The 26836-nt window shown below is 36.8% G+C and overlaps 2 protein-coding genes across 2 annotated transcripts in view; both read right to left on the bottom strand.

Annotated features, from left to right (window-relative positions):
- The window catches only part of LOC142348236 (uncharacterized), a 223240-nt gene extending 200000 nt beyond the window's left edge, over positions 1 to 23240 (bottom strand). Inside the window, exon 1 of the mRNA XM_075399524.1 lies at positions 23213 to 23240. The gene's annotated coding sequence lies outside the window, so the exon portion shown is untranslated. The remainder of the gene's footprint in view (positions 1 to 23212) is intronic.
- LOC142348234 (60 kDa heat shock protein, mitochondrial-like) lies at positions 1634 to 26441 on the bottom strand. Its single transcript, XM_075399522.1, has 11 exons — positions 26175 to 26441; positions 25725 to 25926; positions 24731 to 24879; positions 24051 to 24194; positions 17894 to 18061; positions 14985 to 15116; positions 14442 to 14636; positions 10315 to 10414; positions 9714 to 9851; positions 5728 to 5880; positions 1634 to 2765 (listed from the first exon to the last, which is right to left on the bottom strand). The coding sequence occupies exons 1-11, from the start codon at positions 26397 to 26399 to the stop codon at positions 2635 to 2637; spliced, it is 1737 nt and encodes a 578-aa protein (XP_075255637.1). The 5' UTR covers positions 26400 to 26441; the 3' UTR covers positions 1634 to 2634.
- Between the last annotated feature and the right edge of the window lie 395 nt (positions 26442 to 26836).

The raw sequence follows: 26836 nt of genomic DNA, 5'->3' as shown, positions 1-26836 counted from the left end.
GACATTTAGTTCAAACTTTTACCAGAAAGCTCACGTAACCCAAACAAAAATGCGAGATCAGATCAGTCGGAAAAATAAATTACTGCCAAGATCTTCTAGTCGTAGTTGTGTTTTTTTTTCTGAAAAGTTGGCGCCGTCTACAAACGAAAAAAAGTTCAGAGGAGAAACTTTTTGAGAGTGCAAAAAAAGAAAAGTCATGCTGACATTTTTACTGAGCAACTGCAACCCAAGTTGAAATTATTGTTTGTAATAACTTCATGGTTTTCTGTAAAGCATTCATCTGATATCTAAACCTTGAGTTAGTTCGGCACTGAAAAAAATTACCACTGCGCTCAATGGTTTCCTCTGAATATTTAAGGTTATATCGACAGAAAAAAATTTTGAGTTAACACAAGTTTAAGTGCTATTTGGCCTGTTCGACACAAAATCTTGGATGAATAGGTCTCAAAATAGACCGCTTCATTCTACTTCTGGTCTTATGATTCTATTGAAATTGTCGTTATTCTAAAGGAAATCGTTTTCTTCTCGGGAAGTAGCTACACTCACGGTCCAATTCCTACAAAATTAAGAAGCATCTAAGATTTGCTTTGCAAAAAACTTATTTATGCAATTATATTTATTTTAATAGAAAACGTCCCCTGCAGATAAAAATAAAGCCGAGTTGCAGGTTACCTGATTAATAAAGCCAATTTAAGAGGTTTGATTAACAAAACACAGATTTCCATTACTATTTTAAAGCTCAACTTGAACGATTTGTAACTGCACAGCATCTAGTGTACCCAGACATTGCCACACACAAAAACCGAAAAATTTTACCGCGGAACTACGAACGAATCGTTCTTGAACGATTGGAGTTTGCGCGGATATATTGCAACACCTAATTCTTTCGATGAAAGGATTTGGCATTTAGATGAACGCAATGGCAATAAATTTACTAGGAAGAGTTATTTTCAAGAAGAAGCGAATTTCATTAGAGTATTAGATATCACTAGTATTACTCTTTAAATTGAGAAACAAACAGACTTAAATGGGGGAAGGCCTCAATTTAAACGTTGCATGCTTCATCAGGGCAGTATAAGCCTGAAATTATGTCTTTTGAGCTTGCTTTGGACATTTCACGCAATAAATTGAACCAATTTGAGCACTTTTAATTACACGTTTAGTAGTTGAAGCGAGCGAAAAACTCTAGAATAACAACTACCGAATTAACATCGCGCTGATTGCTCTCCAAAGACCCACGAGCAGTTAGCTGTGGTAGAAGCGAGCTGGGGTTTCGGGAGGCTAGCAGTACGGGGGCATTAGGAGAGGGGGGGGTTAAACGTGAGGGGGGAGAGGTGGAGTATCAGGGCTATCAGCGTCAGACGAAAAATCATTCAAGCCAAAAATCGCATACAAAGACCGCAGGACTTATATAATTGCTACAAACTTTGTTTGAGAGCAAGTAAACAGTGCAGCAAAAATTAACAAAAAGACTACAAAAATAGCTTCGAAAATTGCTCGAGAGTAATTAAAAGTGCATTAACAAAATTTTGGTCGTAGAAAAAGCAGGCGCTCCAAAACCGGCTGAAAAACACCACCAATATTTTATGGGTTTCGCTCTCGAGATTGTCGTCCGGGCAAAATGAAAGGCAGAGGTAGTGCAAAAGTGTATTGAATGTTTTGTTCAAGTTAGCAACATCAGATAAACATTATCATGATAAACATACTCAAGTCAATATAAACGAGTCATAGCATCTTCACTCCATTTCTGCACAGCAGTCGGCGATAATACTTTCGATACAGATAGATTGCTGGATACAACTCAAAGATGTTCACGTATCTGTAATTGATAGATAACACAGAACTCATTTAAGCGCTGTTTCTTTTAGAAAACATCAATAAATTTCAGTGTCCACATAACTTGAAAACATCGTAGAAACATAAGCAGCTTTCTCTGGCCACAAATAAAATGACGAAAGCTTTTTTTACAAAAGTTATGGTCATTTTTTTTGGTTAAACCAAAATTAATTCCTCTTTTCCCTTAATTAGTTTGTTATAAGTTAACGCTGGTTGTTATTAGGACTCCTTGTTATCAGTCATAAATCATGAATACATAAATGGCGATTCAACGCAGGCAGCAATTTTCAATACAACAAATAACAAATCAAAACAAGTTTTTGCAGATAAACGCTTCGCTTGTAGAACAAAATATCTAAATTTCCTCTGGAAGAAAATTTTGGAAGAAAATTTCTGCGAAGCTTTTACCGTTTTGGTCAAAATAGTGGCGTAACTTTATAATGATGACTTAAGATTTCATTGATATATCTCATTTTGCAACAAATCTTACTTTGAAGGATAGTACAAATACGAAGAAATTTAATCGTAGGGCACCCAGCCCAATACAGGGCAAAGACGAACAAAGTCAGTTCTTTGAACAGATACAACTTTAGTGACCATTATCAAGAAAAGAGGTAAATGATGTCAATACATTAACGGCAAGCTCCTATTTTGACAGATGGTTGGTTTTTATAGAAGCAGCATCATCATCATATTCAAAAGTTTTCAATGTTTATTATAATTTTCCGATTATCATTTTATACGGAGGCAGAAAAAGACTGGTGGCATGTAAGGTGGACTAGTGGAAGGGTGAGGCAATTACATCATTCCGCCCATTCCCCCCATTCCGCCCATACCTCCCATTCCGCCACCCATCGCTGGCATTTCTTTCTCGTCCTTAGGGCTCTCAGTTATAACACTTTCGGCGGTTGTTAGAAGTGAGGCTACGCCTGAAACATCGCAAAAGTATAAAATGCAACATCGATTTTAAAAAAGTTTGCCACAAAAAATCGCAGCTTTGAGTTACTACTGCATAACAAAAAATGACTATGGGTCAGAAAAAATCACGGGTACGTTGTGACATTTGAACACATTTTTAGCATAATTGTCATCTCGGGGTTAATACCCAGGCTGGTCAAATTGGGACAATAGATCGAAAATTAACATCTCTTTTCATTGGCTAAAAATAAGCGCTATCTGGTAGAAGATATGAAACTACCGCATTGGGCCATGTCTCAGCGGCCCGTGCATGTCTGGTTCTCCAATATGCAACTTGAATACTTTCATTTTCAATCTATTGTCCCAATTCAGTAAAAGCTGATAAATAACAACCGACTGTCGGATTATTTTGCTCTAAAACGATAGGCGGGAGAGGGGTCGACATTATCCTTTGTTTTCGTCAATTCCCCCCCCCCCCCTCCTTTGAAAGTGCTAAACCAAATTCTTATTTTCATTTTGACATTTTGCAGTGACTTCAATTGAGGCAGTTCAGCTAGCTTCATTATGAGAACAACAGCAGTTAAAATCGTGAGAATGAGGAAATCTAGGACTAAAAAGTCCATAGAAAAGTCAAATTGATCAAGCATACATTTTTCACAAAATTCCACAAGTAAGACTCGTAGAGAATTGTTAAAAACTTAATACCTTCAGTCTTTCCCCGTTCATACCGTTTTTGAAGAAAAGATGCGAAGACGCAAATACAATAGGGACGCAGAGCAATTTTGTAGTACAACGGGACTACAAAATTGCTCTGCGAGCAATTAATAACTTAAACATAGCCGGCAGGCTGCCGGAGTAGCTGTGAAATAGACTTGCGTGCCGTATAACACAGATTGAAATACATGCATTAACCACGAGGCTATCAAATACTTAAGAACCACGAATCTTACAATCAAATTTGTTTTAGCAACAAACATAATTTCTGAATGCAAGAAATTTAGGTCACTCAAAAAGCAAGAAATCAAGCGTGAAATAGTTAATGAAAACGTGAAGCGACCGATTGTTCTAGAACAAATGTAAAACGAAAAAGAGCGTCAGACGAGGAAACAAAAAACAAAGCCGGAAGAATTCCGGAAACGACTCGAAGTCGTATCCACCGAAAAAACTGGTTTTTCAAATAGCTAATGTCTCCATGCAGACCGCATCAATGCAGAGACCGAATCAATGCAAGTCAAACAACAAAAGACAATTTTGGCAGAATAAATAAAAATTTAGGAAAATTGAAACTTTTTCATGCAGTACAAGTACACATACAAACGAAAAACTATATTTCATTAAATGAAAACTAGTTATTCAGCCACAAAACATCAGCCAGTCTTAAAGGCGCTTACAAACATCTCTTTCTGAAGACAAGGAGAAAAAATGAGAAATTGTATAAAATTTCTCTAATTATTGTCAAATTGCATAAAAAAGACAAATTGTAGCAAAAGAAACTTGTATACTTTGTAGTAAAAAAACCTACATGCATGAGGCTTCATTCAATCACCAATAAAACAATACAATGGGCCAAAAACCGCAAAAAGACTTGAAAATCAGCAAATTAGTTGAAAATTTTTCATATTAATAACCAAAAAGAAACAGGATATACAGGCAAAAACGTTTAAAATCAATGCTAAGACCCAAATACTATTCATAGAAAGTATTTATCAATCAAAACGTTTAAACAGCATTTCATGCAAAGTTTCAGGGCTGCACTGTCAATCAATTGCAAAAAAAACTGACAAAAAGGCTAAAATCATTTTTAACAACTGATAAAACAGAGCTGATAAGAACTATAGTTATCAGCAAAAAGATAAGCTGATACATACTAAAATGTGGAGAATAACGACAGAAACAAAAACACATGAAAAAATAAGGACTTGTTCTTTATTGGAAGTCAAAAAAACAAATTGAAAAAAAAAACTGAAGTAAAAAAAACAATCGCATCTCCTTATTTAGCATAAAATTATATAGCTATGCTCCTGTATAGATTAAAATGTAGATATATAGTTCAAAGATTGGAAACAAAAAATATTTTGCAATAAAATTGTCAAGAAATACTAAAGTGTACTTTTTGGATTTAATCTTGCATTTCGCAGAATTTCATATACTAAACGCCACAAAATTATTCAATTATTATTAAAAGTAAATTAGGATCCCTGAAAGAGACCAAAAGACTTTTTCTAGTAATTAAATCCAAAAACAAAGAAAAAAAACTGAGAAAAATTGAAAAACTGCTAAATTTGGGCAAGCATGTGTACAATTTTATGAAACAAAAAAACTTCAATTTATAAAGATGCATTCAATGCATGAAATCCCAAAGTTTAAACTGCCATATGCACTGATTTTTGATATGCACAGAAAACCCTCTTTAAGATCCAAACCAGAAATTAATTTGAAAAAGCCGAAAACGAATTTAATACTGGGGACATATGCGCTCATTTAGAATTTAAAACATAAACCGACTAATGTCGGAAGAGTTGCTCTCGAACGACAGGCGGGTGGTTAAACATTTGACCCCACCGGGATTCGAGCCATTGTCCTCCCGCATCCTAACCATATGCACTGTTGACAGTGCTATTTGGCCGTTATCTTTTCTATGCTGCAACCGACTTTATATTAGCAACAAGATTTACTTACGAGTGAGAGCAAAAGAGATCACTCAAAAATCAAGAACGGAGCGTGAAAAAGTCACCTGAGAAGTCAAAAAATGTTCTAGAAGAAAAGCGCAAAATGGTCAAGCGAAAGACCAACACGTTTACAATAATAGCCATGAACTTCGTTCAAGAGCAATTGACCGCATTATCAGACTCTCAAAAACACTGTGGAATCAATTTCTCCGCTCAGCTTACAGTTTCTCAGCTATAATTGATAACTTAATTTGAGAGCAATTAAAATTTCTAAGCTCGTTAAAGTCTTGAACTTATCTCTTACCCGCTGCGTCCACTAGTGCAGTTCTGACCACTTTGGTGGGGTCTATGATTCCTGCAGCTACTAGGTCTTTGTACTCCCCACTCATCGCATCATAGCCAAAACTAGAGGGATCACTTTGACCAAGCACTTTCTCCACAACCAGCTTCCCTTCAACTGAAACCAAAATACAAACGAAAATATTTACAAAATAACTAAGATAGTAAAGCTTTAAGGATCTCTTCTAATTCGGGTTTCACTTCTGCCCTAATGCTCATTCAAATTTTACGCACCCACACGTACGGACAATTTTGGGAACAATAACGTTTTGAGGCGAAACGATATCAAATTGATTTCGAATTATTTAGTTCGCCAATATTGTCTGCAGAAGTCACAAAACGCTTAGTAAAAAGTTACAAGATCCAATTAAGACTATCATTACCATTTTATCATTTCCCGGACTATAAAATTTTTCGCAGCAAGCACGTATAGTCTGCATCGAGTTATCAAAGTTAGTTTTTACTAGTTAGCCTTCACCGTAATTACAAACATAACCGACTAACACGTTTAGAATAATTGCTTCAAACTTCATTCGAGAGAGATTATCAAGCTGTGAACAAAGGTAAAGCAAAACAAATTTTTGTTCGACGGAGTATAAAATAGGGCCGCTATAATAGCCGGCTAAGAAAATTAGGGCGGCTATTAAACACTGGGTAGGTGAGAGAGAGAGAGAGAGAGAGAGAGAGAGAGTTAATTTATCCCGGCCCATAAATCAAATGTACAAAGAAGAATAATCAAAACACGACATAAATCACAATCAAACATCGAAAAATAAATGCATTTAATATATCCAACAATCAAATTAAAATTTATTCATGATTATTTTAGGCTGAGAAAGGACGCGCAACGAGGTCCTTAGACCTACTTTCCAGCGTGCCCAGTAATATAAAAAGTTTTTCTATTCATTAAAAATTAAATGCCTTGCTCTACGACGTAGCGCTTTGATTATGTTTAAGAAATTTTTAAGTAGTTATGTTCTATTTGGATTATTCATTTACCTGTTAAATTGTGGTGATGTTGAACGTAATCCTGGGCCACCGCTAACCTATGAAAATTTCCTCTCCGAAAATAAAAAACTTAAGGATCCATTATGCTTCTTTCAATTAAATTGCCGGAGTTTAGTCAATAAATAAGAACAACAGAAAAAGATGTTAAAAGAATGCTCAAACAAAACTGTATTTGCTTTTACGGAAACGTGGTTGACTAATGAAGATAATATTAATCTATGGTGCATAGACAGCAATTACTATTCTTGCTTCAGATGTGACCGAATATCTGAAAAGTCAAAGGGGGGTGGCGTAATGCTGCCAATCCCCAAAATTTTCAATCCAAAAAACCGTAATGATTTTTCAGAAATGAGCAAAGACTTCGAAACACTTTGGGTTGAGCTCACTCTACCCTACAAAAAATTTACTTTACTGCTTGTGAATGTTTCATATAATCCTGAAAAATCTAAAACTGACATCTTTCTCGAAGAATTAGCATTGCAAATAGATTATGGAATAACAAAAAATTTATTACTTGGCGATTTCAATATAAATTACCTTCACCCCAACGAAAGAAACAAAATGGACACAATTCTTGTACCTCATGGTCTATCAGTGGTCAACAAAACACCTACAAGGGGAAAAAATCTGATTGATTTTGTTAAAGATGATGAGCTGCCTCATTCCAATGTTTTTACTTTTTAATCGCCCCTTACATCCGATCACAAAGCTATTGCAATGATAACGAATGTAACTATGAATAAAAAGCAGCCTCCAAGAAGAAAAACAATCTTCAACAAATCAAAATATTTTAAACGTTTATACCTACAAGACCTGAAACAAATTGATTGGGATGTTCTTTACACGGCATCTGACGCTGAAGACATGTATCGTATCTTTAAGAAAATTTTGACTTGGGTAAACCGCTATCACGCCCCTCTAAAAACGGTCTTCATACGGACTGAAAAATCCGAAATTAAACTAGAGCAATGATTTCATAAAGAGCATCTTTAAAAAAGCAGATTCGGAAAAGACAAAATGGAATATTACAAACGACTCAAGAAACTGTTTTGATGTTATTACTGATAACTACAAAATGGCACAATTGCTCAATTATAAGTTTTCTAAATTAGGTGATTACATTGGAAGCGCTTGCAACTTTTTTTCCCCACCAACCATAGAACATCTAAAAACGGTTCCGATTTTAGATTCGTAACCACAAAAGAAGTCTTACTGACTCTAAAAAATTTAAACTCAAACAAGCCATTAGGTCCTTCAGATATCCCATCTTGGGCTCTTAAAGATGGGTTTCTCTTTTTAATTGATCCAATTAAATTGCTTTTTAACCAATTTTTAGCAGAAGAAAAATTTCCTGAAGATCTTAAAAAGGCTATTGTTACTCCAATTTTAAATTAAACTTTAAAAAAGGAGAAAACTTTTTGCCTGAGAACTACAGACCAATATCAATTACAAGCTCACTAGCAAAAGTTTTTGAGCGTTTGCTTCGTGAGCAAACTTTAGAATATCTTGAAAAGTTTGGGCTGCTTTCCAATACTCAATTTGGTTTCCGTAACAAAGTCTCAACGATTGACGCCCTCGTTTATTGTACTGAAACTATAAGGTACCATATAAATAATAATAATAATTTTATCACTGGAGCTCTACTAGATATGTCTAAAGATTTCGATTCGATAAATCACAAGATCCTTCTTCATAAACTGCATGATTTAGGATTTTCCAAAAATGCCTTAAACCTAATAGAAAGTTATCTATCACACAGGCTACAAAAAACCATAGTGAATCATGTGGAATCCGATTGGATTGGGTTATATCAAGGTGTCCCACAGGGAACAATTTTATGCCCCCTTCTTTTTAACCTTTACATTAATGACTTGAACAAATACCTGCTAATACAGAAATAATTCAAAACGCCGATGATACTATCATTCTTACATACAATACGGACCTAAAAAAATTAGCAACATATAATCTTGAACAATACTTAAGAAATATATCTAAACATTACGAAACAATCTTTTCAATGGTAATTACAAAATACCAAACTTCAATTGCGTAAAATACCTCGGAATATATCTTGATTGCACATTAAATTTTCAAGAACTAAAACACTTATTACGCAAAATGGCTACAGGGAAAAAAACATTAAAACGTATATCACGCCCGTTCCCTGAGCAGACAAGACTACTACTTCTGAACGCCTTAGTGATAAGTCATTTACACTACTCAGGCCTTTTACTGGCCAGCTCAAAAAACAATTGCTTTATTTTGGAGAAACAATTAATCTGGGCTGTAAAGACGTGCTTCAATCGCAAAAAATACGACAGTTCTTCTGATCTGAAACTAAAACATCAAATTCTACCAATAAAATTTTTCTTGGAATAAAGAGTACTAAATTATTTTATGAAATTTACAAGTAACCAGCTTCCGATTTTCAAAAAACTACACTTACCAACATCAAATCTACGCTACAGCCAGCGAACCAAAAAATACTGCTTCAATCACAAAATAAACTCATCTGCACTAGAAAACTCTATCCTGAATATCGGCTCAACCCTTCATAAATTTCTTAACGTGAGTTTTTTTAAAAAAAATAATTGAAATGGATGCAAAACCAATAGCTCTAAAGAAGCATCTGAAAATGTTTTTGTTTCATTTATATAAGCAAAACTCGAATAATGCGTCATACGGGAAGGCATCATGGAAAAGTTTTAAGTTTTCATAGTACCACTGTCTCAATTTAAACCGTAATATATTTAGTTTATTTCATTTATACTTTGCTACACTGCCCATTTAGTTGTTTCCTGTTAATAAGATAATGGGAATTCAATGTGTTTTTTTATAAACGTCGGAGTGGATAAACTTGAATAATTTTTTTCAATTTAATATTCTTGCCATTTTGTAAATGATTTCTTTTTTAGCAACCTAGGTAATAACAGTACCAACCTCCGGCATTTCTGGCGATAGTTTCGCATGGTTTCCTGAGAGCTTGTCTGACAATGTCGAATCCGCTAACTTGGTCATCATTAGCTGGCGTCAATTTCTCAATTGCATTTAAACAACGCAGCAACGCAGTTCCACCGCCTGAAACCATTAAACATTGACATTAAACAGATTTTGGTACATTTTCACATCATTTTGGTCAGATTAGTCACAAGTTACACCATAAGTACGCGACTTTTGCATCAATACTCCCCGAGATGTCAACCGAACCTACTATCAATTACGCTTTTGGATCAAAAATCAGTCCCGTTTCTAACCTAACCACACCTTCCCGCCTCGTATAATCCATCGATAAATTGTTCATCGCAAAAGTTCAATACTAACTTAAAATGGAAACTCTTTAATAGCTATTGAAGAACTTTTAATTTATGGTACAGCCATTTAATCCACCTAAACCTGGTAGGCCTAAAAGTACACTTGTTGCACGTATTTTGCAGTAGCGGGTAACACGATCAGAAAAAAGTTACATTTTATAATAATTGTCAAAAGCCACAAAACACTTCTACAATGCCACTTGTACAAATCAATAGAAAAATTGTGCTACCTGGTACAATTCCCTCTTCAATGGCGGCTCGGGTGGCATTGAGAGCATCCGTCACTCTGTCTTTCTTCTCGTTCACTTCCACCTCCGATGATCCACCAACCTAAACACACAATCACATGCTATTCTCGTCACATAAGGTGTCAATCTCCCCTTAGTATTTGAGCCTTTTGAGATTTCTAAAACATAGCCTGCAGAGTGTCGAGTATAGCTTCAAGATACACTTGCTGCCGTATAAATTTAACGAGAAACAGAAATGAGTTGATAAAGTTATCGACTCTGATTACAAACTATGACTGAACAAATTATAGCAAAGTATTTGGTAATTAGTTTCCACACAAATTGCGCAACAGTTTTGCACAAATTAGTTTTTTTGAACTCGCGAGAAAAAATTTCACCCGCGAGAGAAAGTGATAAATGACGAGAGGAGCACAATATCCATTAATGAGAGGAAGAAGTCAACCAAACATAATGGGACAAGACCTGAATTACAATTCAAGGAACTGACCAAATTAAGGACCTATCAACCCCCTTAGAGACGCTTTTGATAGTAACATATCATACGACAATGAATACATGAAATTAAACAATTTCTTCTATTTTTCTGCAAGAAAAAGAGGGTTGTCATAGTTACAAGGTCCAATAAAGTCATCTTCAAACACCCGCACAGTATGAAACTTCAAACAACATACAACAATTTTGTAGAAAACCGAAAAAAGTCAAAGTAATAGTACAACCCGATTGAGTAAAACTGCATTTTTACTAATGACAAAAACTAAGTTGCACTGAAACTTAAACAATTATCAATATATCCATGGTTGTAAGGCATAGAACAACTTTAAAAAAACAGGGAACACAACAAAAGTAATAACAAATGCAGGCATCATCCTAAAAATCTTTGGGAAAACAAATGAAGTCAAAGATCAAAAACTAGAATCAATGAAAAGACTGAATTATGTCACATAAAAAATCCTGTCTTTAACGAAGCTAAGAGACAGAATCAAAAACTAAATAAACGGACAAAAAACGGAAAAATTATCCAACCTTTTTTGAAACAAGACATGTCAAAGTCAAAGTAGTCAAGTTAATACAGTAACATATGAATAAAAGCCACTAACCTGATTCAAATATGATTCATTGTAGAGCTCTAATTAGTGAATATAAGCATATAAGCGAAAAAACCAGCAAAAAAAGTAGAAGAAAGGGCGAACCCAAAAACTACTCCAAATCTTGAACGCAAGTATTGTGAAAGTCGTTAAAACACGGTACATAAAAATAGAAGGGTGTGGAAAAAGTCCAAGTATGGTTAATTGGAGAACCAACGGGGACCTCTCATCAGTGAGACTAATTCATAGAACATTCGGCATTTAGATGAGCTTAATGGCGATAATTTCACTAAGACGAGTTATTTTCACGAAGATGAGAATTTAATTAGAGCAGTAGAGATCACTACTATTACTCCTTAAACTGAAAAAAACTGCCGGAAAATAGCCGCGATAGACCCTTGTGGCCTTCCATGAAATGAAACAATTAGAAAAATAAGATAGACAGATCGACCACAAGTCCTTTAATAGATCACCAGACTTTTTGGGTTCGATCCGGACTGTCAACTTGATGACACATATAGTCTATGAGAAAAAAACCGAAAAGAGCTTTTTCAAAACTAATACTCAAGATCAAAAACTAAAGACATACTCAAGTATTGGGGCACATAAGTTTGGCACTACTTAGATGCGCACTATTGATCTTTAACTAGTAAATGTTCATAAATTTAAAGTACCATAGATAAGTTCAGAAGTCATTCTTCAAAAAATAAAAAAAACCAAACTCAATGTCAAACTGCCGCATCTGTACAAAAGAACTACTAGCGAGAAAAGAAACTTTGGTTCAAACAAAAACTAGGAATAGAATGAACAATGAATGCATTGAGAAAACCATTTAGAAAAAAATCCGATCCAAACAATTGAAAAAAAACACTAAAATTTAGAGTGAAATTGCTGCATGTGAACAAAAAAAACCACTAAAGAGAAAGCGAATTTTTTTCTCAAACTCTATTTTTCACTCTACTTTAAAATTAGAGCAAAAAAATTCACGCCACAAAACCACCCGATTTTTCGCTCCACTTCCTGTTTCGGCGTGACCAAAATCACTACTCTAATTTGAATTCAAAAATCTATAAAATGTGTGAACAGATCCTAAAAAAAGACAGCGCCCCAATACAACTCAAATTCTTTGAATTGTAAAAAAAACACCATCTCCCCAATAATAGCCGCTATCGCTTCGCGGCTATTAAACAATACAGAACTATAGAAACGGTTAAATTGACTGCCAATCTTTGACAATCATTTAAGTCGTTAGATAAGAAACGTTAGAAATAAGAAACAGTTGATTAGATTAAAATATTTCTCACAACAGAGCCAGTGAGACCTGTCGTAAATAACACTAAATGACAGCAAAACGAACCACAAATACGCGGCGAAATCCAAAAAATCACCTCTAACTCTTGAAAACAAATAGCTTCTAAGTCAAGCAACCCATTACCGATAATTTATTTTTGACAAGTTGAAGCAGCTTCAACTATGCATTCTCAAAACACAATTTACCTTTGAAAGCATTCAAGCCGAAAATCAAGACAAAAACCCCAAAAATAGAAGTCTTAACAAAGCAGCTTATGGTTAACTTATCGAAACCGGAATCCTTTACCGTCCATTATTAATATGAATGGGTCTGGTTATGGCAATAATTGCTTGCGATTTCCTGCAGTTTCAATTGACCGAAGGTCATCATCTGGCAGTACATTTAATTTCAGATTAAAGCTCACGAAATTTCTACATTTGCTCAATTTTTTATGGGAGGGGAGTGGGCGGAACAGGAGTTCGTGACGAAGGATGCTCCGAAGAAGATGCAAAGGAGTTCAGCCATCTGTATAACACAGCTGGCAGATTGCCAAAAAATAGCCGCAATAGCTTCGTAGATCTGCAGTCTAAAAAAACAGTAAAAAAGACAGACCAAAAAAATTCGTCGTTTCATTGAAGGCTGATATGTTCTATTTTGATTAAAAATCTAAGTTTTTGCTGCCTCTATTAGCTGCTCTATAATAACCTTCATTTAGAGTGATACACTCCCATTTGACCTTATCTCTTTGAATTAAAGTAAATAAAAGTCAATTTCAAAGTGAGGAAGTCATTTTTGAGAGTGAGGTAAGTGTGACCAAAAATTTAATCACGCGCATGAACAAAAAAACTCGCTCCACTAAGAGCGAAAAATGACGTCACACATGCAATTCATTTGAAATTGCATGAACGAATGAACAAAAAGTGGCTGTGACGTCATATGGTCGTAACAAAAATCATGACGACGAAATAAAAAAAACATAGCAGGACAAGTCCTGACGTACAATTCAAAGAATTTTCATTGACTAAACAGAAAAACTAGACCTAGAATGGACTATGAGTGAATTGAGAAAACCATTTTAAAAAAAAAATCAGATCAAAAAATAAGAAAAAAAAACAAAAAATCAATGTCAAAATGCCGCATGTGAACAAAAAAACCACTAGCGAGAAATGAAAATTTAATTCAAACAAAAAACTAGGCCTAGAATGAGCTGTGAATGGATTAGGAAAACCATTTAGAAAAAAATTCGATCAAAAAAATTGAAAAAAAAACTAAAAATCAGAGTGAAATTGCCGCATGTGAACAAAAAACCAATACCGAGAAACCGAATTTTTGTTCAAACACCATTTTCGCACTCTACTTTAAAATTAGAGCGAAAAAAATTCACGCCGCAAAACCACTCGCTTTTTCGCTCCATTTCCTGTATCGGCGTGACCAAAATCACTACTCCAATTTGACTTCAAAAATCATGAAAATGTGTGAACAGATCTTAAAAAGACAGCGCCCCAATACAATTCAAATTCTTTGAATTGTAAAAACCAAGAGAAGGCCAATAATAGCCCCAGCTATCGCTGTGCGGCTATTAAAAAAAGTGTCAGAATTCCAAAGCACAGGTTGACCATTGATTCATATTTTCACAGCATTCATCTGGCTCTTAGCATTTTTTTCGTCGATAAGTTACGTAAGTTTTTTTCTCACAATGATTTGATTACAAGGATCTTTCGGGCTTTCTTTACCTTTAAAACTGCAACACCATCTGACAATTTGGCCAAGCGTTCATTCAACTTCTCCTTTTCATAGTCACTAGTAGTGTTGTCCAACTGGTCTCTGATCTCTTCTGCTCTCTTGTCAATGTCAGATTGTTCACCCTTTCCCTTCAGAATCAAAGTGTCGTCCTTCGTCACCACAACTTCTCCGGCAACTCCAAAATCCTAACAACAGACATAGTTAATCATGCAATATATAAGCGTTCTATGACAGTTATAAATATCCTATATCACGCTGGACGTTAAGAACACATCTATTAGTGACAGGTACTGTTGTACATTCCCTGAATTCCTGATTTGTAGTCCCCTGAATTGTACCGACCCAATAATTGATATCTTGGACTTTTTTATTCGAGTTGGCATTATAGTAGAATTTTGGTATTATATTTTGCTATCGCTAGCTTCAGTTTTCATCAGGCTATCCGGTTGATACTAATTTCATCTCAGATGCCCATGAAGATAGAAACTTTGTCCCAGTGGAGAAAGAGAAATGTACACCAAATAAAGAAAAACCTGCTGTTTGATGTCTTCCAACTTGAGTTCTATAGCTTCGTCTCCGAAGACTACACCTCCAGTTGCAATAGCCATGTCTTTCAAACTGTTCTTCCTGTTGTCTCCGAAACCAGGCGCCTTCACTGCACATACCTAGAATAGAATATTTTCAAGATAACACGATTACATATCAACTACGTCATACCTAACATAGAGGACACTTTCCTTTACAAGACTGATTTTTCTCAAGTAAATACATTACAAGTGATATCCTTTGCTAGAATTTAGGAAAAATGGAGGACAGTGATAACCTTCGGAAAAGCTTCAAATTCGATTATTATAAATGTTATACATAATTGCAGCCTGTGCATTACTTCCTTCAGGAATCAACTATATTTTCTTGGTACCTACCTATTTCTCAGTCAATCCGCAGCTAGCACTTGTTGGTGGTATGTAACTAAAAAGGAGGCTCGGTAATGTGCGTTCGCACATCAAGTTCCGACCCCGCTCATCCACATTTTTGGTATAAAGGTCTACCAAATAAGAAGAGATAGAAAACCCCAAAAACTCAAATATTTTTCAAAAAAAAAATGTGTGAGAACAAAGATCGCCTCAAATGCAAATAACTCAGTGGAGAAAAAATGCCGCATCACATTGATGAGATCAGCCATTATTAAGAAAGCAAGTCAAGACGAACAACAAAATCAATCAACAAAAACAACAAACATTAATTACATCCAAAACTTTGTCATTTAAAAAAAACTTTCAGAAGCTCTATTTGCTTTATTTCTAAAAACAATTAATTGCAATTTAAGGCAAACCATTAGATGGCAATTGGAAATACCCAATATGTTTATGATCACATACGCTTCTATAGCAGTGCCTTAAGATCTGAAAAGAACAACAAACAGAGACAACAAAAAAATCAATTGAAACTTGCAAGAAAACGCTGTCAAAGCCTTAAAGCCATATTTTGCCCCCCAAAAGATGTTTAATCGAGCCTTCCGCAAACGCCAAAATGTGGTATACCGGGATTTCATTACTGAGAATAGGTAACAAGTAGAAAAAAAAGAAAGTGCAAAATTAATTAACACTCCTTTTTTTTCTAAAACAAGTATTTTCAAATTCATGAAAGCCATTAGCTACAAAAAGGAATAATGAAATATGTTCGTCTATTTGTCCAAGAGAAGCGCTTGAGGCGTGTAATTTTCCAGAATATGTGTTAAGTCTAGAAAAAGAACCTTAAATATAGACAAAAATCAAAAATTATTTTTATTTTAGGCGAAAAATTCCTGTCGAAGCCAGTCAATTCAAATCAAATTCTTTAAAAAAGAATAGATTTTGTTCACTTGCACCTACCCTCAACAACAATGATGTCATATTAGACCTGTAATTAACGAGACTGGGTATCACAAAAAACTTGAAATCTATTTGAAATTTAAGAAAAATAGTGGCAAATTTCAAAAAGCCACTGTTTAATTAAAATAAAACATTTTTAAAAGTCAAATCAAAAGCCATTTGGACCTATCAACAGTGAGCTGTGATGTGAATTGTTCTGTTCTTAAATTATCATAAAAAACTTGATTTTGTTTTTTAAAAAAGACCGACTGATTACAATCCGAATCATTTTTTCGATCGTAATAGTCCAAGATTGGACCAAAACCAGCCCCGCTATCTCTGTTCGTCCATTTAGAACACTCAATTGTTTCGAATGCTTTAGAACTATATAATTTGTTAGTTAAAAGATTAAAAATAAATGCTGCGTTTTTGATAATCATACAGTGAAGTTAGCGAAAAACGGCAAAATTTTGATTATAGACTACTCTCAATGGAATTGGAAGTAAGACGGGCTCCCTTTGTAAATTACAAAGATTGTGTTTTTTGTTTTTGGGGTGTGTACCAAAATTGAATCAAAATCGACTAAAGAAGCTTATTTCGGAAAATTTTTGATGAAAAAGGCTGAATTTTGAAATACGTAGCCAAAATTTTAGCCAAAATTAAATCAAAATAGTCAACAATACTTTTTTGTCTCTAAAAACAAAATTAACAGTACTACTGTTAACAATTTTCACAATTTTTAGCAAAATTGACGAAATTTTAGGCGAAATTCTGGAATATGTGAACAAAAACAACGGAAATTCGTTTATTATTCACAAAACTTCAAACCTCGATAACTCCCTGTAAAATACGAAATTTTTAATTTCATATTCTACGCTGGAGGGGCTTTTTAATGATACCACTCACAACTCTGTATGATGAATATATCGACCGGTCAAAATTGACTGAACAAAAAAACCCATTTGAGTATATAGTTATCCCCCCTCAAGAGGGTCGGAACAATAATCAGTGAATACCAGAAATCGTGAAAATTTATTGTAAAAATATTATTCATGGAGCACATCGATAGCATGGCTTACAAGATGAAAAAAGTTCAAGTTAGGTACTTTAGATTTACATGTACGGGTTTGTCAACAGATCAATTTTGAATCGGTCGGACAAAAAACTTGATTGCTCGCAATTTGATTAGCATTGAACCTGAAATTTTTGCCAAGCTACGTAAAACCTAGTTTCGTTAAATCTATTATAAAAACTTGCGAAAATATTATGAAGCAACCTTGTGTCCAGTGTCTATGGTATGAATAAGTAGAGCCTCCTGTCAAACTTATATTATGGACAATTTATATTAGGTTGTTCTCTCTCATCCATCTCAACACTCCATGATACTCAACAGATTCTGAACCAATCGTACATAAACTTTTGGTTGGTCGCTATTTGATTAAAACTGAAATTAAATTTTCGCGACGCAAGGGGCTTAGAAACTAGGTACCACCAAGTTTCTTTAAATTCATCGTTATCATTATTTGAGAATTGAGAAAATATGATGATGAAAAAACCACATCGTACCCCCAAAGCGATTATTACCAACTGACCTGCAATCCGAGTTTGAGTCTGTTGAGGACTAGAGTGGTAAGAGCCTCGCTCTCCACATCCTCACTCACTATCAGGAGAGGTTTTCTCATCTGGTTGGCCATTTCCAGTGCAGGGATCAAAGACTGCACTGATGATATTTTCTTCTCACTGAACAGGATTAAACAGTCCTGAAACAGATTAAACAGTCCTAAAACAGATTAAACAGTCCTCAAACAGATTAAACAGTCCTCAAACAGATTAAACAGTCCTGAAACAGATTAAACAGTCCTGAAACAGATTAAACAGTCCTCAAACAGATTAAACAGTCCTGAATCCAATTAATTCCACAGACAGCTCTCAATTTTCATTTAAACTTCTAGGACAAGTTTCATATTTACAAGTTTGTTAGTCGTTCCTTATGTCTTAGTTTAGTCGATTTGCTGTTCAGAATCTAAGGACCTGTTATTAACTTAACACAAACACATTACTCAGATCTGAGAGGTCGCCAATAGGCATAAAAAAAGTCAAGTGATGCCTTGAAGCAGTTTGCCTGAAACTCTTCTTCAAACTTTACAATTCTCCAAGATTTGCCAAAAAATATTCATGAACAATTTTTTTTAATCTAGTAAAAAATCAGTTTCCTTGTTCAAATTGGAGTATTCGGCTGTTTGCTTTGAAAAATAAATAATAATAATAAAAATAATAATAATAATAATAATAATAATAATAATAATAATAATAACAACAAAGGATTTAGGATAAAGTAATCCACGGGTTCGCATAAAACCCGGATATTGAGTTGTTCAAAATTTATTGATATTTACGTAAAGATGAGTTTCTTCAAGTCTCTACAGTTATTGCAGCCACACAAGAGACGCCAAGTGCAAGGGTCTGATTCGTTGTAGCGGGATATGAAGAACCGATTGTAGAGTTCCAGGAGTTTGCTTTTGTGTTCTCGATCAAGGAGGATATCATATTTGAAATAATTATTGAACAGATTTGCAAGGTGACAGGCTCGGTACCAAGAATCTGACTCACTCTTCTGCAACCGCATTTGCTTAAAGAGAAAAATTTCTAGTGACTTGGGCTCCCCAGGTTCCCACCTCAGCGAGAGTGACATGGCTTTGCCAGTCTATATCAACTTTTCCCGATAACATTTTTGCAAATAATAACACGACATGAAGCTCTTAGAGACAGTGGCAAGATGTTGAATTTCTGAAGTTTTTCCTTGTATGAGAGGACGCTGTTGCTGGTCTTGAATATCCAGGACATTGCTTTTCGTTGAACACTTTCAAGTAAAGTTAAATCGGCATTTGATGGTTTCCACAAGGCCGCGCCATAGCTGACAATTGGCACGACGTAGCAAACAAGCATTTTTCCTGGTTGCAAAACTTGCCTTGCAAAGGTTTCGTTTCAGCAGAAAGAATGCATTCCAGGCTTCATTGGTTCTTTTCTTCGCGTGTAGTGTCCAGTTTAAAGAGTCAGTAACAAAGAGGCCCAAATCTTTAATCGATTGAGTGGCTTCGAAGGTATAATTGGGCAGATATTTGGGCAGAGCCTTTAATACACAGCAGCTTGCTTTTCGTCAGGTTCATTGACATCAGATTATCCTCGCACCACCTCCACAGTTTTCTGACATCTATGTTGAGCGTCACAGGATTGCTCCCTACAATTTTGTAATCATCCGCATAGCCAAAAGCCTTTGACATACACAGGACGGCAAATCGTTTATGAAGACTAGGAAGAACAGCGGGCCTAGAATGGAACCTTTGGGGACGCTGCTAAAGACATCAAGTTCTTTTGAGGTTGTACTATTTATTCGCACTGTCTGTTTCCGATTTGACAGATAGCTTCGAAGCAGACTTAGGCAGTTTCCTCCGATGCCAAGCGCCGATAGTTTGTCTAAAAGTAGATCGTGAGCGACTTTGTCGAATGCCTTCTGGAAATCGATATAAAAGGTCGTGAGGTAGGAAGGGTTGGAGTCCAGGCAGCTGAAGATCTCATGCAAGTACTCTATTAGATTTGTTGTGGTCGATCGTTTAGGCCGAAAACCATGCTGTGCGGGATTTAAGGTTGGGTAGACTACTAGAACCAGATTGTTGAAGATGAGCGTTTCTAGCAATTTCGACACTGCAGACAGAAGGCTGATTGGTCTATAGATAGAGACGTCCTGTTTGTCACCATCTTTATAGATTGGTACAATTTCAGCTACTTTCCATTTGGTTGGGAAATGAGCTTTGCAAGCTATTAAATTGAAGAGTAGACAAAGCAATTTTGGCAATGAGTTGTGGAGGTTTTTTAAGAGCGCATTCCCTATCCTGTCTGGTCCTTTGGCTTTGTTTACATCAAGTTGCAGCAGTGAGCTCTGGAGTTCTTCGGTGGTGAAGTAGACGTGGCTCAACTGAATTACAACGTTTTTGTTGTCTGTTTTTACTCTGTAAGGCATCTCTGTGAACACTGACTGGAAGTAGTCTTTAAACAGGTCGGCTTTAGCAACGTCAGTAGTAGCTGATCGGTGATTCAGGAAGATTTCGGCGGGCACAGACTTGAAAAAGCGTTGCATGTCAGTAAACTTGCCATCTTGGAAGAGTCGAAGTTCATGCTCTTGTTGGTCGTGTTGAAGTGCTAGAGCAAGATTCGTTTGCACATGCTCGATTTTGAGTTTAGTTGTGGGCGTTGGTTTCCGTTGCTGCTTTAGTTGAAGGGTATTCAATTTTTTGATAAGGTGAGACGATCCATGACTGACCCAGGGCGCGAGTTCAGATCTGTGTTTCGTGATGATAGGTAAGAAATCTTCGAGGATTTCATAAAGCCATTGGTACCAAAGATCTAACATCAAGTCTACGTTGCTCAGACAGTAAGGAAGAAAAGGATGCTGAGCAATAAACTCGTTTATCTCGTTCCAATTAGCTTTCTTATATGCAAAGGCTCCAAAGTCGAGCTTCTGCCTTGGTTTTGGCGGTTGTGTGTGATAGCTTGATAGCAAAGAAGACCTTGGCGTGAAACGGCATATGATCGCTTCTGAACATGCTTCTAAAATGATGGTCATGAACAACGCTTGAAACAGTCTGGGGTTTGTTGCATAGGAAAATGTCCAATAACTTTCCATCTTGAGATCGAATTAGTTGTTGAAAGTTTAAGTCGCAGAGCTCGTTCAGTATTATCTGCTCGTCGGTCGAAGTCGAGGTCATCGAAGGCCAGTGGGTATAGGTCAGATTTATATCCCCAGCAATGTATGAACAGACAGCTTCATATTCATATTGCTTGAACCTCAGAAAGGTCAAGAGTTGTGCGAAGTCAGCAACCGACCATGTGTAATGACTGTTGCGCGGCGCACTGTAAAGACAGCAGATTATGATACGTTTGTTCATCAGCAACCGGATAACAACACATTCTTTGAAGCTTGAGACAATTTCGCAACTTGGAATGTTTCGAGCAACAGCTATGAGTGCACCACCGTGTTTTGTAGCCCCCTTTGCACTTGGTCGGTCTTTTCGGTGTATTGTAAAGTTGGCGAGGAAAGTTGCACTGTCTTTGACACTTTCAGTCAGCCACGTTTCTGTAAGGCAAATGATTTGGTAATGATTTGCTACTGTTATGGCATTGGAGAAAGAGGTTCGTCGGTCATATTCGAATATACTTCTGGCATTGTAGATAAGAGATTGCATTAAAGCTTGGTTTTCACGAAGCGCTTCTTCTATTGTTAGTTGTCGACTCAAAAACACAGGTTCGCCAAAGGTTTTCAGTTTTCTCGCAGAAAGTAAAATCATTCGTCGTTGATAGGCATTCGGAATCTTCAAAAGTATTGTTCTAGTTTTGCCCTCCTCGTGCCGCCCCAGCCGTATCACATCTCCAATATCCACATTAACCTCGACGTGCACCAGTAACTTCTGAACTTGGGCAAGATCATGTTCCTGACGTAGTCTAGCTTCTTTTTCGTTTGATTCAGGGATTCCACGTATTCGTATGCCGTCAATCTCTTCAACAGGTTTCGGTGGCGCTTCAGGTTTTGGAGTTGGTACAGGAGTAGGGACTGCTTCTATTGGGGGCTTGCTTGTGAGGAACGACTTGATCTCAGAGACAGCTTTCTTGAGGTCAGTCATTTCGCTCTCAAGGTTTTTCATTTGGTTTTCCTGGTGCTGTTTTACCGTCGCATGCTCTTGAAGTGCATCGGCAACCTTTTCTTGTCGTTTATCTTCAACGCAAGCGTTACAAAGCAGTAGGGCATTTTTACCGAGGGCCAAGACTCTTTTCATTGCCGTTTCACTTAGGCCTGTGCAGTTCTCTGTTAGGTGCATTCGACGTCCACAAAAGAAGCAGTCAAAAGAGCTTTCATTTTTCGGAATTTTCTCGGCACATGTAGAGCAACAATCGGAGATTAACTTCATTCGATGGCGGGAATTGTGTTTAGACATCTTGCAGGGGCTCAGAGCCAGAGACTCAATAAGCGCGCCTTAAAAGATTAACAGTTTTTCAAATGAACAAGAACTAATAGAGGCTCAGAGCCAAAGACTCAATAAGCACGCCTACCTGATCTAGAGTTTTCTTCGTTTGGCTTCCCGTCGTTCACCAGCCGATCGTCGCTTCGTACCACGTGTCTTGAAGATTCGCTTGATGTCAGTGTTGTAGTGTAGTACTGATGCCAGGCTTCGCAGTTCCACGTCTGGGTGTTGATGGAGCTCTCGGTATTCTGCTAATACCAACTCATCGGTTTGTTCGGAGGCACTAATGATGTGCTTTGTCACGTCGATTACGTAACACTTTAGAGCCTTAACAAGTTTGTCAAAGATGTAAGGCGCTCCTTCGCGTTGGCAGTTGACAACACAAAAGAGGTTGGGAATAGTCTTCAAAGTTTCGATCAATTCGTCAACCGTTTGAGGGGTGTTTTTCTTCCTGGGATGAGAGGTTAAAGTATTATTCAGAAGATCGTGCCAAAGATTAATGTTTCGGTTTCTCAAAGGAGCTGACGTAAGATAATCGTAACAATAGTTTGATGTGTTTGGGTCTAGGTTAAGGCCAGGGAAAGAGTAAACAATGTCAGAAAGTTTCTCTTGTCCTGATGGTTTTAACTTATAGATGGAATGATACAGTGAACTTGCCGCAACTATTTTGATCATACGGATAGAGAGGTGAAAGATACAAATGATATAATATAAATTGAGAGGAACAAAGCTGGTTGAGGAAGGGTGTTGACTACAGTGTCGAGGTAGGACGTCCTGACAGTAGGTCCACCAAAGATATCGTTAGAGATAATTGATATATCCCCGTGATAAGCTTTTCCAGAAATCAATGAGACTGGGGGCCACCATGGCTGCCCCGCGTATTCATTTTAATAATCTATTTAATAAGTTTATCACAACAATTAGGCTAACACTGAGTGTATAACACAAATGTATATCACTGAGTGCGAATAGAAGAAACGTTCTAATTTCTGCCTTATGTTTCCAATTAAAAACAAATAATTCTGATTCTATGACACACGTTCATCTCTAAATTTTAGAAAACAAAATTCATTTGCAAGGGATCAATTTTAATTCCTATGACGAGCATCAAAACATCAGAATCAACATGCCTTCTTACAGCTGCGCATTAATAAATCTAGTTCGACAAACAAGTGATTGGTGAAATTAAGTTTCACGTGATTCGGGATCAAATTAAAACTCCTTCAAGCGTAAGTCTAATTGAAGCTTGAAAATGTTGCAGACTTTCAATTGATAAGTTAAAACCGTTTTTTTTTTGCTTTGCAGTCTAATGAGCGTAAAATTGTCCATACGACTTACGATAATTTGACCGTACAAAAAATAAGACACCAATCATGTTTAAGGATAAGAGATGAAATACATAATTAAAGATCTTTTTAGCTTATGTTCAAGTTTTTAGCCAGACCCCCACCAGGATTTCTTACTTCAAGTATTTCCCCAGACACAGCGTAATCATAGCGCCAACCCATTCTTTCTCTGCATAGGACAAATACTCGAATATAAGTGTCATATGTTCATTCATGTTACGCAAATACCAGATATGTTCTTTTTATTCATTGAAAGGTCTGTATGCATAGATATGCCGATATTGTTTTACCATACTTTCAAAGATGAGAGAAATAAAATATGACAAGTGACAACGTGATGACAAAGTTCAAGTCAGTTAGATCATACTCGGCCTGTAATTGTAACGGACCTGGAACTCGCATTTGGCACCCTTTTGGGTGTTCATGAAGTAGGGCGAGATATACCCCCTGTCGAATTTGAGACCCTCAATGATCTCCAACTCATCATCTAAAGTCTTGCCATCCTTCACTGTGATCACGCCGTTCTTGCCCACCTACCAAAAGAGTAAAGGCGTAAATAGCAGGAATTAGGAACGCTTTTCAGCATATAAGAAACCAAAACCTTTTTGCTCTCGTTTGCCTTTTGCTGCTCTAGCGAGTCAAACAGATAAACAAAACCTAACTGGTTAAATAGTTGTGATATTTCAGATTAGTCCCCAAACATGACAGAAAGATTTGTCTATTTAGCGAACACCTCTGTATTTCTCACCTTAAGCTACTTTTAAGACTAACATAAGCCCCTTTGTCCTGTATTGGTTAAATTTAATGTCAACTTTTTGGAGCGAATCTATTACTAGAATCCAGGACAGCTAACATACAGCACCAAAAGCAGCCCATTGAAGTTCACTGCTTAAAAATTCAGATTTGGCATATCCATATTAAAAAATGCAAAACTCAAAGGACGATTTATGAGAGTACACAACTCTCCTCTTGTGAGACAAAGACATTTTTTAAAGAGACAAAGAACTTATTCCCGTTTCAATTAGCATAACTGAGAACTGCAGTATTTCTCTTTTAAACAGATTAGAACCTTTTTCATGGCATCTGAGATGAGGTTTCCTACTGAGCTGTCCCCGTTGGCACTGATGGTTGCCACTTGTGCTATCTCCTCCGGGGTGGTCACGGGCTTGCTCTGCTCTTTCAACGCAGCCACTACTGCATCGACCGCCAGCATCACACCTAATTCAAACTTTAAAACATGCCCGGCAGATTGCCGAAAAATAGCCGCCGTTGATTCTAATAAGCATGATTGGGATTGAAAGAATAGAAGATATCGAAAAAAAGATTTTTGTACAAAAATATTTTTAAGTCCAATTTATTTTGATGGCATTTCGTAGTTGAACATAACGTACTTCTGTTTCTTAGAGAGAGGCTACAGGGGCTACTATCAATACCAATAAGCATTAGAGATGGTAAATAAGACTTATAGGAACGACGTTCAAATAGCGGGCATCTAAAATTGGGCTTTATGGGTTTATCCCGTTTCTACTTCTGACTTCAATTTTTTATACTGACTCTGTTCATTTTGAATTGCTTTGCTGAGCAACTGATGTTCAAAATCACTTTTAGCAGAATGAGAGAAGAGAGAAACAAGCCTTGAGAAGTCAAAAAGATTTCACGCAAAATGCTGAAAAAGCGGCAAAATGGTAAAGCGAAAAAAAGTTCGACGAAGTAAAAAAAATTAGGAGCGCTATAATAGCCGGCTGAGAAGATGAGGGCGGCTATTAATAAAACATTTGCAACTCAACAGCGAACTCGGTTGTTGCAGCCAGATTTGCAAATATTGCTGAGGCATTTGTTCTGTGGTTCCCCGTAGCCCGATTGCATCTCAAAATCAGGCATCTTTAGATAGGTAACACTTGCGAATGCTGTTGTATTTTTAAAGATGAATGCTGTTATGTTTTTAAATTTGTTAATTAAAGCTGACCACAGTCCACCTGGGAGAAGGAAACAGTTCCAGCAAATCAAGTTTGCCGCGACGCCATAATTTCTTTCAAATGACTGACAATATATTTATCGGATACCTTTTCTGATTTCTACTGGGTTTGCACCTCTGCCAATCTTTTCAAAACCCTCTTTCGCAATGCTCCTCGCTAGCACAGTGGCAGTCGTGGTACCATCGCCTGCCTCCTCGTTCGTGTTGTTAGCCACGTCCTGCACCAATTTGGCACCCAGGTTCTGGAATTTGTCTTTTAGTTCCACCCCTTTGGCCACAGTGACGCCGTCCTACAGCATAGCCATGTCATACAGATGCAAATCAAGAGATAGGGATTTGGGCGGGTGGCGGGTGTCGCAAATAAGATTAGGCGCGTAAAAGTCGGGTTTTTACATTAACCCACGCTTAGGGTTATTTTGGGGGAAAAAAGCAAAAACTTACTAGAATGAACCGTTAGAGAAATTTAATCACCGATGCAATTGACAATTTTACTTCAAGTGTCCATTATACAATATTAACGCAGCGGCATAGGACATACCTTTGTGATCTTGGGACTTCCCCAAGATTGTTCCAGGATTACGTTTCGGCCTTTGGGACCCATGGTGACTGCCACAGCATCTGCCAGGATGTCGACCCCTTGCAACATGAGGGTCCTGGCATCACTTCCGAATTTGATGTCCTTGGCCATGCCACGTCGGGAAGTGGCATGCACCTTAGAGCATCTTACGGCTGCTGATCTTAACAGTTTGCTGCTGGTGGACATTGTCCAAACTGGAAAAACAGAAAAGCTCAACCCCTCAACTACAATACACGAAACCCCTCATTCTTAGATGAGCATAGGGCTCAAAATGAATCAGAGGTTCCACAAAACAGAAATTCAAAAAACGGTAAAACTAAATAAGAGTAGCAGTACTTATAAAAGACTGAATTCAAGACAGAAAAGTACGCAAATCACACCAGGCTAAAGCAACCTATTTACGTTAGAAACAAGATAGCTCACGCACTTTTCTCGGTCTTGAAAAGCAATATTTTCTCAACCAATGCCGTCTCGACGAGCTTCGGGAAGCTAGAGCTCTTCAGTGTAAACTGCGTAAGACCCCTAAAAACGGAAAAAATGATGAAGTGAAACAGTTCAACAACTTCACGGAAACCGGAAAAATTTCGAACGCCATCAAGTGTCTCACTAGTGAACTATCATCC

The sequence above is a fragment of the Convolutriloba macropyga genome, chromosome 10 (assembly GCF_964194025.1).
Source record: "Convolutriloba macropyga chromosome 10, txConMacr16.3, whole genome shotgun sequence".
Lineage (NCBI taxonomy): Eukaryota > Metazoa > Xenacoelomorpha > Acoela > Convolutidae > Convolutriloba > Convolutriloba macropyga.
The sequence above is the reverse complement of the archived record's forward strand: the minus strand, read 5'-3'. Positions and strand labels throughout refer to the sequence as shown.

Coding starts and splice junctions, on each gene's coding strand:
- LOC142348234 (XM_075399522.1), bottom strand. CDS start 26,399: ATGTCCACCAGCAGCAAACTGTTAAGATCAGCAGCCGTAAGATGCTCT. Junction 10,415..14,441: donor ATGGTGTTGCAGTTTTAAAG/GTAAAGAAAGCC, acceptor TTGTGTGTTTAG/GTTGGTGGATCATCGGAGGT. Junction 2,766..5,727: donor TGCACTAGTGGACGCAGCGG/GTAAGAGATAAG, acceptor GCGATGTTTCAG/GCGTAGCCTCACTTCTAACA.